General features: G+C 31.2%; 1 protein-coding gene across 1 annotated transcript in view; it reads left to right on the forward strand.

The window, feature by feature from the left end:
• LOC149154742 (fumarate hydratase 1, mitochondrial-like) overlaps positions 1–18433 on the forward strand; it is a 182106-nt gene that overhangs the window by 48207 nt on the left and 115466 nt on the right. Inside the window, exon 4 of the mRNA XM_089439505.1 lies at positions 2283–2393. Within this exon, the coding sequence (XP_089295631.1) occupies positions 2283–2393 (111 nt within the window). The remainder of the gene's footprint in view (positions 1–2282; positions 2394–18433) is intronic.

The following is an 18433-nucleotide window of genomic DNA, read 5'->3' on the forward strand; positions in this document are numbered from 1 at the left end:
CTATATATATAAAGGAGGTTTTGTCATTTGAATCATCCAAGAATTGTTCATTTATGTAATGTAAAGGAGGTTGCCCCCTCGAAGAGGCTGAATTCTAAGGCATTGATCTATCTTTTCTATCTTTTCTTGAGCTGGTTTCATAACAGATTCAGTAAAGGATGAAATAACAAGAAGTTGATACTCCCCATAACCATATTTAATCCTTGGCCCTAATAATTCTCATAAAACAAAGCACCCCATCAAGTAGGACAATTCCAATGCCATTGTAAAATTTGACCACTTCTCGAAGAGGTGCATTAAGGACGATATAGAAATTAGGAACCTAGTTTCTTTGAATTGAGATGATGGAATCAAAAACAATAATGCTTGTTTACCCATCATATGAGTATCTTGTTATGAACAACTTTTATTAATAAAGTAAGCTTAGATTCATTAGATTTAGTTATGATAAAGTTAGTGAGGGATCTAATTAAAAACATTTTAGTTAGTTAGGGTTTGTTAAGTAGTTTAATTAATGGGATTTAAATATATTAAAATTATAAATGAGTAATAGTGTTGATCTTGTTTTAAATACTAGACTTGTTAGAAATTAATTAATAGAGCAATGGAACACATAAATATTGCAGAAACACAAACAAAGAAAAACATAAAACATGAAAGACACATATTTACGTGGTTTACCCATTTTGGGCTACATCCACAGAGAAATAATCAGTCTTTCCTTTTATATTATCTAGCAAAATGAAGAGATACAGCCTACAAAAAATATGTTGTAATTTCCTCTTAGCTCTCACACAATCTCCTCTTTCTTTCTCACATAGAATAATAATTCACAGTAGCAATACAATTCCCTCATATAAAGCAAGGATTTCCTTCTAGGGGAAAAAACCATAAATTAACATAACTTCTACCATCATATCTTTTGCCTAATGAACAGTCCAGACTTACTACAAAATGACATTATTTTACAAGGCAAATTTTCATCTAATTTTTGCTTTGAGGGTGTTGCTCCCAAACCTAGCTAAGGGGGGGCTCCAAAGAATTGCAGTCGCCCCTCCCTGGACCCCCCTAGCATCAGTAGTGGGGGGGAAAGTGCCCACACATCCCCCCGTTAGGGACTAGGATCCAACCACGGCTAAAAAAAAAAACCTTTAAAAAATCATGAAGATAATCAGGCTCCACACCGAACAAGACTAACTTTGTGGTGCACTTTTTTTTTTCAAAAATGTATACTACCAACATTGTTAAATATATATCTTTTCATGAGACATTCATCATAATGATGAGCTATGGTTGAAAAAGTTGGTATAAGAAATTCAAATGGAATGGATTATGAAACATTAGTTTTAAACATCTTTTAATGTGAAAATTGAAAATATCAACAATATTATATAGAAAACCAAATTAGCCAAATCAAGTTATACTGATATCTTAAAATAAACATCCATGAAAAGAAAAGAAATATGAACCAAATTAAGGACAAACTCACATAAGCCAAGATGGGAGACACAAAGATGGACTGATAAAAAAAATAATGAGAATATTGAACATCCATGTGTGCAAATAAAAATGGAAGAAACACATTTCTTACTTCATTGTGAAGCATTTAACCACACCATAAAAAAACATAGAGATGGAAGGATCAAAGAAAAATGGGGAATATTAAACATACCAACTGTGTAGAAAATTGTAAGTGCAAGAAATATAACACTTTTTACTTTACTATGATGTATTTAGCCACATTATAAATAGGACAATATTAGAAGAAATTTGTTGGGAAGCAATGTTTTGGGATTCACAAATAGAAGACATTGTAAAAATAGTAACAAAATGTTCCATGGGGCCAAGATGTTGTAAATTAACCTCACTAGAATAAGCAATGACCCTCTTCAAGGGCACACATAAGTAGATAAACATATATATTTAACATCAATATCGGCATATGAGATAACATCTCCCTCTCTTTAAATTTATTAAAAATGGTTAGATGACATTCATAACATAGTTGCATTCTCTTCTTATTATAGCCATTTTGTCGTCATCAATTATATTAGAATCTCTCATTTAATTATGAATCAACATCAACAGTAGATACAACATTGTAATTTGTAGTGTGCTCAAATAATTTTAATAACTATAATAATCTTAAATGATCTACTTAAGTTGTGTAATTTAACAATACTTTGTAATATAACCATTTCTTGATTTTTTTGATTTAATTTTAGTGAGTGACTTATACGTTATGTCAGATTTATCATTTTTGGTTTTTATGCATCTAACAGGTAATTGCAAATCGTGCTGCGGAGATTCTGGGAAGAAAACGTGGTGAAAAATGTGTACATCCAAATGACCATGTTAATATGTCTCAATCTTCTAATGATACATTTCCCACTGTAAGTTTTTCGTACTAATGTTTTTGTTCTAATCTATTACAACTCGACTTGGCTTTTGTACATTCTAGAACTAAAAAACTTGTTGGTCATCTAATTCACGGTAATTAAAAACTTGATTGTGTAATCTAGCTAATGCAACTTTTTATCATCCAAGTTGTTTGTTTTCTACTCATTATTTTTTTATTTTTTTAGTATTGTTTGTCCTCGAAGAGGTAAAATAGTCATGTGTTAATATTCTAACAATATTTAAACAACTCTAATAGATAGAATAGAAAGGAGTAGAGAAATAGGAGAAAGTGGTTATAAATCAGGATTATGTTATTGAAGTAATTAATGGATTTGAGAATGAATATATCCACATATGAGTCTAGGGAAGAGGTTATCGATGTAGAAGTTATAGTTTGTAAGCTATAAAAAATAGAAAAAACTAGAAAAGTTTGTTGGAATAAAAAACTAGATATAGAAAGTTTCTTTTAATGCAAAATATAAAATAAATTAACTCTTAATCTTTAAAGCCATAATCACAATTTTAATTATAAAATGAAATTATGTTATTAGTTGTATGTGGTTTCATAAACTTCTTTGTTTTAAATTATTGAATTGAAATTTAAACAAGCCATAATTACAATTTTAATTATAAAATGAATTTATGTTATTAGTTATATGTGGTTCATAAACTTCTTTATTTTAAATTATTGAAATGAAATTCAAGCAATAGTTTGCATACTTATTTAGTGAATTTCACTTATTTGTAATTATCTCAATCTTACATCTTACTATCTCTTTTGGTCTTGAATATAGTATCATGCTCTTCCAATCAATAGAAAAAAAATAAGATACACGTGCCCTTATCTATTATAATGCCTAGCTACAATTACTTGAAAAGCTTGGTAACTATAACACCTTACATCATACTACCTCATTTGGTCTTCATTAGAGCATCATGCTCTTCTAATCAACTATACACATGCCCTTATCTACTATAATGCCTAGCTACTACTTGAAACACTTCGTAACTAATAACATGGATTTAGACAAAACTTCATGGCCCTAAAAGAGTAAACTTAGCTTATAATTATAAATGATTTCCTGTAATGACAACCTTTACGCAAAGGAGTTGTTCCAACAAATCATGATGGACAATTTAGGGACCTCTTTATCTGTTGAATGGTTTTCAAAATATTTCTTATGAGAATTTCTCAAACCTTTATCATCACACAAAAGGGTCTAAATTAGATGTGTAAGATTTATATTTATTTAAACATTTTTTTTAATGTATGTCAATGTAAATAAGTCGAATATGTTATTTTTAATGATTGAGTGTTGGGTGGATTAACTCAATGATTAGGCATTTTAAACTTTATATAAAAAGATTGCACGCGAGTGCACGATGTGACAGTCGGGGCGGATGGTTTGCACACCCCCCGGCCAGTTTCGAATCCTGCGGTGCTACTGCAGCACATATTGTTCCGATGATGGCTTAATATGTCTCGATGTGTCGGTTCTGACACGCATTTGTAATATATGTATAAAAAGAAGGCCCATAATGCTTCTAAAGGGAACTAGCCCCTCCCATCTTAAAAAAAACTTTATATAAGAAGATTATATATAAACCCTCGAGTTAACTATTGTATTACATATTTCTTATTCAATATCCCTATTAAAAAAAAAATTAACATTTTTTTTCTTTGACACTTTTCAACATCAAATTGTTTTAATATCTTTTTAGTTTCATCTCGCACATTACATCATATCAGTAAAAACTTTAGTGATTATAGTGTTTACATTAATCACTAGGTAATTGCTTAAAACAAATTATTCATTATATTTTCTATTTTAATCCCTTACATTACTTCGTAAAAAAACTTTAATGATTATAGTGTCCACATTAGTCAAAGAAATTTTTTAAGAATTTTTTTAATATATGTTTATTTAATCCCTCAAATTACATAATATTAATAATAATTGCAATTGCTATAGTGTTTATATTGGTAAAAATAATCAAGATAATATTTGCATCATCTTAACATTTATTATATAGGTGGAACCAAGGATATCAATAGGAAAGCTAACGAGTGTACTAAAAATTCATAATAAATGTTTAATTTTCATTTAGTCTTTTTGAAAGACATTTTCATTATCAAAGAAAGAACTATCTATAATACAATAGTTGTAATTGAAATGAAATTAAAATTTTACCAATCTTTATTAAATAAATTTTAATAAAGTAAAATAATAATGTTAGATAAGTAAGAAAAGAAATCTCTCAATTCTTATGTTTAGGTATTTTCATTATATGAAATGATTCCCTTCATGTTTACCCATCTTTTGAAAGTGTAGTGAATGAGTCTAAATCTCCTTCATGAAATGAAATTTGAGCCTCTCAAATCTTAGGAAATTCATGGCTATCTAATGTAGCTTGCTTTAAATATCACCATGCGTTATGAGAATCTCGTATTTTCCTATCAAATTGGATTGAAAGAGTTTATTTTCATTTTGTAGCATAAACTTGTTGAAGTAGAAAAATACATGAAAATACAATTTTTCAGTTTTGAAAATATCTGACTTGAAAATTTTCTGCATATCACATTATTAAGAAAAAAAGACAAAGCCCCAAAATAAATTTATATTTTTTTTAACCTTAAAAAAAAAAAAAAAAAAACTTTAGATGAATAGTTTTTTTAAAATAGATCGTAGAGATTTCTATTAACAAAAAAGGTGTTACACACCATTGGTTACAATTGAGATCCAAGTCGGAAGTAGGTCATATTGAGAGTGAACAACACAGTGGCAAAAAAATCCCCTCTATCATGAAAATTAGAAACATAAACTTAGTGCCAAGCTAGAAAAAATATGATTCGAGACAGAAAACACATCAGAAAAAACACTCACCCTCGACAAAACTTCCACCATCACCAAAACTTACAAAAACATATAAAAAAGAATAAACATTATAATATAAGAGATAGACCATAATAAAAATATACACCAAAACATAAACTCTAAAATAAAAATAATAATTATACATTTCTCCACTCAATAATTATCCAATTAACCTAAAAGACATTAATATTCTCATTATCTCTTAATAAAATATAAGAGCACCAACATTCCAATGAATAGTTCCTACACAAAAGATAACTAATCCCCTATAACCTAACTAATCCCCTATAACCTAAAAGACATTAATATTCTCATTATCTCTTAATAAAATATAATAGCACCAACATTCCAATGAATAGTTCCTACACAAAAGATAACTAATGCCCTATGCCATTAGCATCGAATACTTTTGATTTTGGGAGTCCTTGTTCTCTTCTCATTCCAATTATTATACTCCTCCATAATAGTTTACCTCCATATCCCTTTCACTCCTCTTCTCACACCCATGCCCATAATAGCTCTCAATCGCAAATGCATTAAAAATTATAAGATAAGAGGGTTGTCACATAAATTTCAGTTTTAGTTATTAATTTTTTATTCCCCCTAGTTTTATTTATCAATTAAAATAATAATTAATATATTTCGAAAATTATAAATATTTTTTATTAAAATATTTATTTTCTTATTAGTTTTTATAGATATATGATATGCTAAATATTAGATTATACCATTTAAGTTGTGTTTATTTGGGATATTTTTTAAGATCTAGGATATGGATAATAAAAGGAAAAAAAGATAAGTTAAATAAGGGAAAATTTGTATATAGGTGTGAGTGTTGTAGATTTGTTTCCATCATCTTCAATGCTAGAAAAATTATGTTTTTTTGCTCTTCGGATCACCCCAAGTTCATATAATTAGGCCCTATTAATGTCAAACACACTCCAAAGCACATCATTCTCTTTTGCATAAATAATTTCACACTCATTAAGGACTTTGGCGAGAAGATCCTCTCTCAGTCCACTCATGCATCATCGATCATTAGAAATGGCATATGACTTCTTCTCCTATGGTTTTGACTTGAGTTCCTTCAAGCCTAAGATATCATGCATCTTACCTTTTATGTTATATTTTCACTTCACTCTACTCCACATCATGTACTTTCTTAACTTAGTTTAAATAGCTACTTTAGTTTCTAATATTTTACAATTATGTATCTACTTTCATATGCTCTTTTCTAATTTTATAGGAATTGCTTTAACACTCCAACATTGTACTTTAGTTCTTGATGGAATCTTTTGGTCCTGTTTACACACTCTTGTTATCATTTTATATTATCTTCTCTTATTTGTAGGTTATGAGCATTAAAAAAAACACATTAAAATATATAACAAATATGAATTAGGATATCTTATTTTTAGGTTGTGAGACATCAAACATGCTTTAAGATTTCCCTTGTAATGCTCCTTTTATCTCTAACTTTCTGTGTTGTCCATATTTCCTTACATTTAATAACACATTATCTTACCTTATAATTGAAACAATGGTTGGAGCTTCTTCAATTTTTTTTCTCTACTTTCTTGGTCATTATTTCATAAAATTGTGTTTTTGCTAATCATTACTTGGTATTTTGGATCATGGATTTTAAGATCTCATAACATATTTTCCTAAATTGTTTACTTGAGTGGTTTTAATATTGGTATCTCTATAAAATGATTTCATTCTAACTTTTTTAAAAATTTAGTCAATTCTACAATGTGCTTTAAGTTGGAAAGATTCTATTATAGATAGATCTTTATTTTTGGGTTAACTTTGTATTTCTAAATGTTGTTATTTCTTTGGTTAAGATAATAAAAACTATTAAATCAAAGCATTACCTCATACAAAAATAAAGTGGATTTTCTAAGTTTGATGGTTGGTATAATCTCCTCAAGATAAATATTTGTTTTATTGTTTGTCTAATAATATTGCATAACTTCTCTATAATATCTAAATTTCAATCCAAAGTAGCTTGTAGAGTTCTTGCATGTGCCTTGTTTTGTTTAGAGGTGCTCAGATGAAGTTGATGTTCAAAAAGTGGCAATGGGAAGTGTAGGAACCCACTCACACAAGAATCCATGCACATTCCTGGAAATGTGAATACGATCCTCATACTATAGCCTTGGTGCTCCCTAAACCACAATGCATTCTTTCTAACTTAGAATTTTCAGGAATACACGTGTATTATTAAAATCATGTGCATATTATCAAAAGCATGAACACATTATTATGAATTTTCATGTGATTTTAATAATGCACATGTGCTTCTAGGAGCATGCATGCACTTACAGAAATGTGCACATGTTTTCAAGAGGTTGTACACACTTTTATGTTTAAAGGATTTTACCAAATGTATACCATTAACCATGAAAATATCAATGTCATTGGTACATTTGAGCTTCAATTATAAGTATTAGGGTTCTTCAGATGGTAAGGGAAGGAAACTTGGGCCTTATGCCATAGAGATTGCTTCTAAGTATCAAGCTCCCTAGACTAACAACTTGAACCACCACACTAGTCATCCCAAGGGAATCCTTGTTTCCCAAGTATGGATACGTGCATCATTAGGATATTTTGAGCACTAGTTATGAGTCTCAAGGCCCTTTACATGCTCATGGGAGGAAACATAGTGATGGGACCCTAAAGAAATTTTTTCAAAATACATGGCTATGAAATACACCTCAAACTACCACAAAAGACCTCTTGAGGTTATCCCTTCATTTGAATAGGGATATGGATGTGTTAGGGTACTTCTGGTATTAGGTACATGATGTTTTCGGCACTAGATACATTTGAAGGAGGAAACATAAGCCTTATACCATAAAGGAAGCTTCTAAGAATCAAGGTTCAAGAATAACACCTTGATCTACTATACATGATCTCTTAAGCATACCCTTTCTATTCGAGTTGGGATATTGGTCATATTATGAAGTTTTTATAACTAGGCATGTTTTATAAATCATGCCCCTTAAAATGATAAGAAGCCAACAATTGAGTTCCACTTTTAGGGGGAAGCCTCCTTTTACAATGAATATAATGTATAAGTTAAGATGAGATGATCCTAAGACTAGGTTTCCTTGGTATGTATATAAGACATAAAGGGTACAATGGAAGGTTCTAGCCTACATAACAATATAAATACAATAACTCATCATATAGGGCTTAATAATGGATTTCAGGGTTAACATGGGGACTTAACATGTCCCCCCACAAACAAGTGTTGTTCCCAACACTTGATTAATTGCGAATGTTTTTGCATGAATAGCTCATCTTCCCATGTCTCTCCCACTAGTAGGTTCTTCCATTTGATGAGGTACCCAGTAATTGCTCAATTTATTACCTTCTTAATCCTTGAGTCAAGGATTGTTTCTATTTCTATTATGATTTTTCCTTCTTCATCTATCTTTGGTAAAATAGTTTAGACTGGGATATGGTCACCAATTACCTTATTTAATCAAGAAACATGGAAGACCATATGTACACGTGAAGATTGAAGTGACTCCAATTTGTAAACCATACTTACAATCCTCTACTACACCTTATAGGGGGAATAATACCTTGGTGTTAATTTGTTGCCCTTATTTTTTTGCTTGAGTGACATTTGTTTATATAGATGTAATCTAAAAAATACCCAATCTGTCACTTCAAATTCCCTTTCACTGTGATGTTTATATGCTTGTTATTTCATCCTATTTTACTATACCCAAGTTGTCATTCGATAGTTTGAGAACCTCTTGTTGGTTCCCTATGTGTTCCTCCATTGCTCGAGACTTTGTAATCCCTTTTAAGGGTGATGTGATGGATGGAGGATGATATCCATAAAGTACTATAAAAGGGGAATTTTTTGATGAATTATGGAAGCGTGTGTTTTACCACCATTTTTCCAAGGGAAACCACTTGACCAATTATGTCTATTTGTTAGATGCAAAGAAATAAATATATCCTTCTAAATATTTATTCACAATCTTAGTCTTCCCGTTAGATTTAGGATGGTAAGATGATTTATGAGACAATTGAGTACCCAGAAAAGAAAATAATTTAGTCCAAAAAATTCCAACAAAAACTGGTTTGTTGTCACATAAAATGACCTTCATGATTCCATGTATCTTTTGGATTTTTTTCATGAATCCTTTTTCCATTGTATTGACTTTAAAAGGATGATAAAGAGAGGAAAATTAGGCATACTTTGTCAGTCAATCTACTATTACCATAATAAAATTATTTCTTTTACATTTTGGTAAACCTATAATAAAATCCATTGAAACTTCTTCCCACTATTGTTTTGATATAGCTAATGATTATAGGAGCCCCAATGTCTTGATTATCTCTCCCTTATTCTAGTGGAAATCCATGCATTCAATCGAAAAAAGAAAAAAAAAATTGCACATATGATTTAATACCTTCCCAGAAAAAAAAAAAATATATTTCTTGATCCTATGGTATGATTTCAAGAACCCTTAATATCATTTTGTAGGAGAAGTGTTAGTAATTCCAAAAGGATCGTCTATTTGAATTGAGATTTCTTAGATAAAAAATTTGATACCACAACAAATCATTCTTCCACATACTTTTTCTAATGCATTAGGGTTTTATTGTAGTTGTTGAATGATCTTACATATTGCCTCATCTTTCTTCCATTATATCCTTATTTCTTCCACCTAGTCAAATTGGAAAATGGAAATAGCACATAATAAACCCTTTACGTCTTCCCGTTTCCTTGAGAGTGCATCTGCCATGATATTTTGTTTTCCCTTGTTGTAGATAATCTCAAATTCATATCCTATCATCTTTGTAACCCATTTTTCCCTCTTCTAAGATAGTCTTCATTTCAAGAAGTATTTTAAATTATCATGATCAATTTTGACTTTGAAGTGTCTTCCTATCAGGTATGGATGTCTTAATTACATATATTATGGCTAACATTCAGTTTGAATAGATGGGTCTGAGTAGGTTCTTTCTTTTAAGTTTTATACTTTCAAAGGAAAATAACCTTCCTTCTCGAATAAAAACTACACCAATGTCATGGAATGAGACATCACACTCCACAATGAAGATTTTGTGAATTCAGGTGTGTCCAAGATGAGAGTTGTACACACAACCTCTTTATGTTTTCCAAAATATTTAATTACTTCTCGAGTCAAAGAAAAGTATTCCTTATTTAATAATATTATTGGAGGTGCTACTATTTGACGATAATTCTGAAAAACTTGCAATTTTAGCTTGTCAGTCCTAAAAATCCTTTGAGTTTCCTCATAGATTTATTTATGTTAGTGTCCACTTTGACACCCTCATGAGATACAATATGAACCAAATATTCCTCTTCTTGAAACCCAAAGGAATACTTGGAATTTTTTTAATATAGTTTTTCTCTTCCAATGGTGTTAAGAACTTGTCAACATGTTGTACATGCTCTTCTTAAAAATTGTTGTAGATTAGTATGTCATCAAAAAGCACTAACACAAATTTTCTAAGGAAGGTTTTGAAAATAGCATTCATAAAACTTGGTAATGTTGAAGGTGCATTAGTAAGTCCAAATGACATAACCAAATATTCATAGTGAATTCCATGTGTTCTAAAGGATATTTTGGCATTGTCTTCTTGCCTCATTCCAATTTGATGATATATTGAATGGATATCCAACTTAGTAAACAAAATTACTCCATGTAATTCCTCTAATAAGTCATCAATGACAAGAAAAGGAAACATGTATGTACGCATTATCCTATTAAGTTGTCTATAATCTAGACACATTTTCTATGACCCATCCTTTTTTCTTGACCATCATCACTGGTGAAGAGAAAACACTCTAGCTAGGTTGAGTAATTTCAGCCTCTAATATTTCTTGAACCATATGTTCAATCTCACTTTTTGTGCATATGGATACTTTTAAGGCCTATTGTTAGGTGGTTTACTTTTAGGCTGCAAATGAATAGCATGGTCATGATTTTGAGCAAGTGGAGGACCCTCGGGGAACTCACTAAATACATTTGAATGATTTTTTATAACATTTTGGAGATCCACTACAATAGAGGATATACGTGTATGAACATCTAATTAACACAACCATGTAATCTTTCCATGGTGTCCCTTTTTTAGTAACTTTGTCATGTTATTAGAGCTTATCATATAGAGGGTTTCCTTTGGATGCCTCTAAGCTCAATTTCCTTGCCTTCTGAGGAAAATCTCATGAAAATATATTGAAAATCAAGGTCCATTGTTCCCAATAATTGCAACCATTAGACTTTAATACATCATCAACACCACCCATTTGGATTGCGATCATGGGACTATCCAATGAATACTCACCCATATTTAACTTAATACTATGGCACTTTCCTGAATAATTTATGGTATCTCCATCTGCAATAATTAATTGAAATTTTGGTGTTTGATATACAAAAAAATTGAGAAGTTTTTCCAATTTGTAATTGATGATGTTATGGGCATTACCTGAATCAATCAACACCGCTACCTTTTTTTATTTATGATATATTCTTCTATCTTGAGGGTTTTTGGAGTATTGGTGTTGACCAATGTACGACACAATATTGTTGGAGTAGTCTCTTCTCCTCTAGATCTTGTGAAAAAATGAATCCTTGATCTTCCTCTTCTTCCAATATATGTAAAATAATTTATTCTCACTACAATTTTTCCCCTTACTGTACCTGCTCTCAGAATTGAAACATAGTCTCTTTGCTAATATTTCATCCATTTGTTGAGGTTTCAGCCTTGTCGATTTAGGAGAGGGAGCATGATGTTCTTTATAGTTGTTAGTGAAAACTCGTCTATTAGCCATACTTTTACTTTCAACTTTCCTTTCCATATTTAAAGCATGTTGTAGGGGTTTAGGTTCAAAGAGACACGGCTCATGTTGGATGTTTTCCTTTAAAGTTCACAATAAGAGGTCTAGCAAATTAATCTATGAAATTTCCTTTACTCTAATACTAAACTTTTGGAATTGTTGAATGTGATTTGTAATTGGACCATTGTGACAAATATTTACCAATTGAATAAATAATGTAATTCTCTTAATATCCCCATAATATGTTATAAATTCCTCCATAAAAATGGAGAAGATATTATAGAGTTGCCTTTCTTTTCACAAATCTAATGATGCCATACCAATTGATTTCATTCTAAAGGCATGGATGCAATATTTACCTTTTCTAATGTTGACACTTGGTGTCTATCATAATATTGCTCCATTTGTAATATCCATGTTACATGGACATTACCATCAAAATGTTATGAACCTTGTTCCTTAAAAATGATAAGAACCCAATAATTACATTTATCGTAGAGAGGTAAACCTTCTTTCACAATGAATACAATGTACAAGGAAATATATGATGATCCTAATAGTAGGTCTCCTTAACATATATATAAGATAAAGGGTAAAATTATAATAATAGTGGACCATGAGAGGGTTTTAGCCTACATAACAATATAACAATAGAAATATAATCACTCAATATCTATGGATTAATAAGGGTTTTAGGATTAACAAGGGGCTTATATAGTGCTTAACATGACCCTCCACTTCAGAGAAGTGTTGTCCTCAAAACTTCATTATTTATGGGTGTTTCTGCATGAACAACTCATCTTTCCATGTCGCTTCTTCCACTAGTAGGTTCTTCCATTTGATGGGGTAATTAGTAGTTGCTCGATTCCTTAGTTGCTTAGTCCATGTTCCAAAAATTGCTTCTAGTTCTATTATTATTTTCCCTTCTTCATTAATCTTTGGTAGAATAGTTTGGTTTGGGATCTTGTCACCAATTTCCTTCACTAAGAAAGAAACATGGAAGACTAGATGTACTCGTGAAGATGAAGGAAACTCCAATTGTAATCAATACTTCCAATCCTCTACAACACTTTATAAGGGCCATAGTACCTCAGTGCTAATTTATTTTCCTTTTTTTTGTTTCTTGAGGGACATATGTTTAAATGGTTATAGTCCCAAAAATACCCAATCCCCCACTTCAAATTTTGTTTCACTGCGATGTTTATCAACTTGTTGTTTCATCCTATTTTGTGTCATAACAAAGTTTTCCTTCAATAATTTGAGAACCTCTTGTTGGTATTGTATGTGGTCCTCTACTTCTTTAGCATTTATATTCCCTTTCAAGGGTGATGTAATGGATGGAGGATGATACCTATAAAGTGCTATAATTTGTGACATTTTTAATGAGGTATGGAAGGGTGTGTTGTACCACCATTTGACCCATTATGTCTCTTTATTAGATGCAAAGAAATGTAGATATCCTTCTAAACATTTATTCACAATCTCAATTTTCTCATAAAATTAAGGATGGTAAGGTGAGTTGTGAGCCAATTGAGTATCCAAACATGAAAACAATTTAGTTTAAAATTTCCAGTGAAAATTGGTTCTTTATCACTTGCAATAATCTTTGGTATTTCATATATCTTTTGGACTATTCCCATGAATTCTTCTGCCATTGGAATTTCTTTTAAAGGATGATAAAGAAAGAAAAAATGGGCATACTTTTTCATTTGATCTATCAGTACCATAATGACACTATTTCCTTCAAATTTGGGTAAACCTATAATAATATCCATTAAAACGTATTCCCAACGTTGGCTTGATATGGCTAATGGTTGAAATATCCATGAGGTCTTGATTGTCTCTCTCTTGTTTGTTGACATACCACATATTCCGCACAAAATTTTGCATGTTTGCTTTAATATTTTCCTTAACAAAATATTTCTTGATCCTATGGTATGTTTTCAGGAACCCTAAATGTCCTCCTGTAGGGAAATTGTGTAATTCCAAAAGGACCTTATGTTTGAGTTGAGAATTCTTACATAAGTATAAATGATATTAGTACCATAACAAATAATTTTTCCACATATAATTGTTTATTACATCGAGGTCCTCCTATATTTTGTGAATGGTCTTGATCTTGTCATCTTGCTCATGTTCTATCCTTTCTTCTTCCACCTAGTTAGATTGTGGAGTGGAAATAGTGCATAGTAAACCATTTGTGTCTTCCTCCTTCCTTGAGAGTGTAGCTACCACAATATTTTGTTTTCCCTTTTTTTATATAGTTTCAAATTCATAACCCAAAATATTTGTGACCAATTTTTGTTGCTCTTCTGAAGATACTCTTTGATCCAACAAGTACTTCAGACTATCATGATATGTTTTTACTTTGAAGTGTCTTCTTATTGGGTATGGATGCCATTTCTTAATTACATTTAGTATTGCCAACATTTCATTTTCATATATGGGTCCAAGTAAGTTCTTTCCTTTACATTCACTATTCTCAAAGGTAAGGGGCCTAGCTTCTTGCATCAAAATTGTAGCAATTCCATGGCCTAAGGCTTCATACTCCACAATGAAGGTTTTTTGTAAAATCAAGTGTTTTCAAGCTAGGATTTGTTCACATGTCCTCTTTAAGTTCTTTAAAATCTTTGGTTTCCTCTTTCGTCCAAGAAAATGCTTCCTTCAATAATTTTATTCGAGGTGTTGCTATTTGACCATATTCTTGACAAACTTGTAGTAATATCTTGTCAATCCTAAGAATCCTCTAAGTTTCTTCAAGTTATTATGGATTGGTCACTCCCTCATAGCTTTGATTTTGTTAGGATCCACCTTGAATCCCTCATGTGAGACAATATGGCCCAAATATTGTGCTTCTTTAACCCCAAAGGTACACTTGGAAGGTTTTCATATAGTTGTTTATCTTCCAATAGCATTAAGATTTTGTCAATATGTTGTACATGTTTTTCCCAATATTTTATGTAGGTTAGTATGTCATCAAAAAATACTAACACAAACTTTCTAAGGAAGGGTTTCAAAATAAATTTCATCAATATTTGAAATGTTGAAGGTGCATTTGTAAGTCCAAATAGCATAACCAAAAACTCATAATGAATGTCATGTGTTCTAAGGGAAATTTTGAGAATGTATTCTTGCCTCGTTATGATTTGATGATATCCAGAATGAAGATCCAACTTAGTAAAGAAAATTTCTCCATGCACTTCATCTAATAATTCATCAATAATGAGAATATGAGACTTATCATTGATTCCCATTTTGTTGAGTTATCTGTAATGTGGACACATATGCCATGAACCATCCTTTTTTATAACCATCACCATTGGTGAAGAGAAAGCACCAAGCTAGGTTGAATGATTCTTTCCTCTAACATTTCTTGAATAATATGCTCAATCTCACTCTTCTATCCATGTGGATACTTTTAAGACATAATATTAGGTAGTACCCATAACTTCATCAATTACAAATTGGAAAAAATTCTCAATTGCTTCGTATATCCAACACCAAAACCTCAAGTAATGATTGTAGATGGAGGTACAATATATTTTTTAGGGAAGTGCTATAATATTAAGTTGAATATGAGGGAGTATTTTTTGGTTAGTCCCATGATTGTAATCCAATGGGTGGTGAAGGGAAAGCACCAAGCTAGGTTGAATGATGCTTTCCTATAGCATTTCTTGAATAATATGCTCAATCTCACTCTTATGTCCATGTGGATACTTTTAAGACATGATGTTAGGTATTACCCATAACTTCATCAATTAAAAATTGGAAAAACTTCTCAATTGCTTCGTATATCCAACATCAAAACTTCAAGTAATGATTGTAGATGGAGGTACAATAAATTGTTCAAGGAAGTGCCATAATATTAAGTTGAATATGAGGGAGTATTTGTTGGTTAGTCCCATGATTGTAATCCAAATGGGTGGTGTTGATGTTGCATTAGGGGTCCAATGGTTACAATCATTAGGAATAATGGCCCTTAATTTTCAAAGTCTTTTCATAATATTTTTCTTAGAAGGAAAGGAAATTAAGCTCTGAGGTATCCAACGGAAACCCAATGATGTGATATGCTCTAATAGCATGATACTTTCAACTTAAAAATGATAAGAACCCAATAATTACATTCTTGCTCAAGGGGGAAACCACCTTTTACAATGAATACAATGTACAAAACAATATTTGATGATCCTAAGGGTGTATATATATATATATATATATATATATATATATATATATATATATATATATATATATATATATATAGATATATATATATATAGATATATATATAGATATATATATAGGAGACAAATGACACAATTATAATAAAATGGGACCATGAGAGGGCTCTAGCCTACATAACAATATAACAATAGAAATGTAATCACTCAATATGTAGGGCTTAATAAGGGGTTTTAGGGTTAACATGGGGCTTATATAGGGCTTAACACAAAACAATCATATCAATATTTAGAACTAAATAGTTCTTTGATGCTAAATTGAAGCTCTGATGATTATGGTTTTGTGATTCAATGTTTTTTCTCTTTAGTCGTGATCAAATGCTCCCCATGTGTGATTAAGTTTCAACTCATTCATTTGGCTTATTTTCATGATTTATTTGGTTCTCCATACTCCTTTTAGGAAGCCTCTTTAAGAGAACTTTTTCCATTGAATTCATATTTTCTTCTATATTTTGTTCCATATCTTTTATTTATCCTTGAACTTGTGACAAATTTAATGCTAATTTTGATTGTACTTATGCAAACTAAATTTTTAACTTGGAGACCCAATATTGGACAACTTCTATGTCTTCATGAGACATAAATGAGACTTTTAGAGGTTTAAGTAATGAAATAAATTTTGAATCACCCTTAGGGCCATATTTGCAAATAATAATTCTCTTATTTTTCCTCTCTATCACAAATTTTGAATCACCAAAAATAGATATTTCAATCAAAAGTTCTGAGGGGGAAACCTTCTTTTACAATGAATAAAATGTATAAGACTAGATGACACTATCCTAATACTAGGTCTCCTTGGTTTGTGTGTGGTTGTGGTTGTGTCTATATATATATATACGAGACAAAGGGTATAATTACAATGAAAAAGTAGAATGAAAAGTTCCATCTTACATAACAATATAAATGTAATAACTCAATATCTAGGGATTAATAATGAGTTTTAGGGTTTAGATGGGACTTAACAGTATTGGCCTCATTGTCAAGGATAAGGTTAGGGGAAAAAACAAGTATAAGGCCTTAAATAAATATTATAGGAGTTAATATGCAAGAAGAACAATTGATCTCCAAGGGGGATATTTGGCATCCATGTGGATTTATGTGCACAATTACAACCTTTGAGCACAAGTTATGGGTCAATTATTGCTCAAAAATGTGGTAGGAATAAACCTATTTGTTATGCCTTTAAGGAAGATTTCATGCATCTAGGGCCAATAACAATGCCTTGAACACATGCGTGATTTCTAAGGTATATCCTTCACCTCTTAGTGGGCCTTATTGGCACCATCAATATTTTTGGAGAAGTAGGTATTGATTTGAATACTCGACCAAGGCCAGGTGATGAAACTTGGTTACTAGGCCTAAAATGTAGCTTTCATGGTTCAAGAGCCAACAATGAGTCCTCAAACCACCTAAAATGATATATTTATGAGACTTTTTTTATTGATTTGAAATATTGACACCATGAGAATGTTTTGAGAACCAATTATATGTCATGGGGAAGTAGACTAAGCTCTAGGTATGAGTCTTGTGGTCCTAACGATGGTTGGTGAAATTAAATTAGGCCTTAAGCCCTAAAGGTAGCTATTAAGGTTAAAGGGGAATGAATGAGGACTTGAACCACTAAATATGAAATTTCTATGGGCTCTTTGGCCTTTAAGAGAGCATTTGGGATCTATTAGAAGGTTTCAAATCTATATTTTGGTCATGGTGCCTTGAACATGGTTTGGGGAGGTAACCCTAGGTTTCCCATGACCTTGGAAATGATCTAGGGAAGAAGGCATGCCTTAGGTTTTAAAGAAAGCTTTAAGGCACCTAAACTTCTAAGGAAATCTCTGAGGCATCTAAGGAATGTCATGTTATGGATGCCTCAATGCTTTCCTTAGGACCTAATGCATGGAATTATTTCCTATATCATTTTCACGGGGGCTTCACTCAATGAGCCTCTAACATATCACGTGCATTCGTAGCATATTAAACAATACCCTTAATTTGACTACATATTGGAAAATACCTCTAAAAAACACATTATTTAACCCTCTACCAATATGAACCCAATACACCTTCCAATTTAGAAAACC

The sequence above is a fragment of the Pinus tabuliformis genome, chromosome 9, assembly GCF_031772625.1.
Source record: "Pinus tabuliformis cultivar Carrire ecotype Pingquan chromosome 9, CPIR1, whole genome shotgun sequence".
NCBI classification, from domain to species: Eukaryota; Viridiplantae; Streptophyta; class Pinopsida; order Pinales; family Pinaceae; genus Pinus; species Pinus tabuliformis.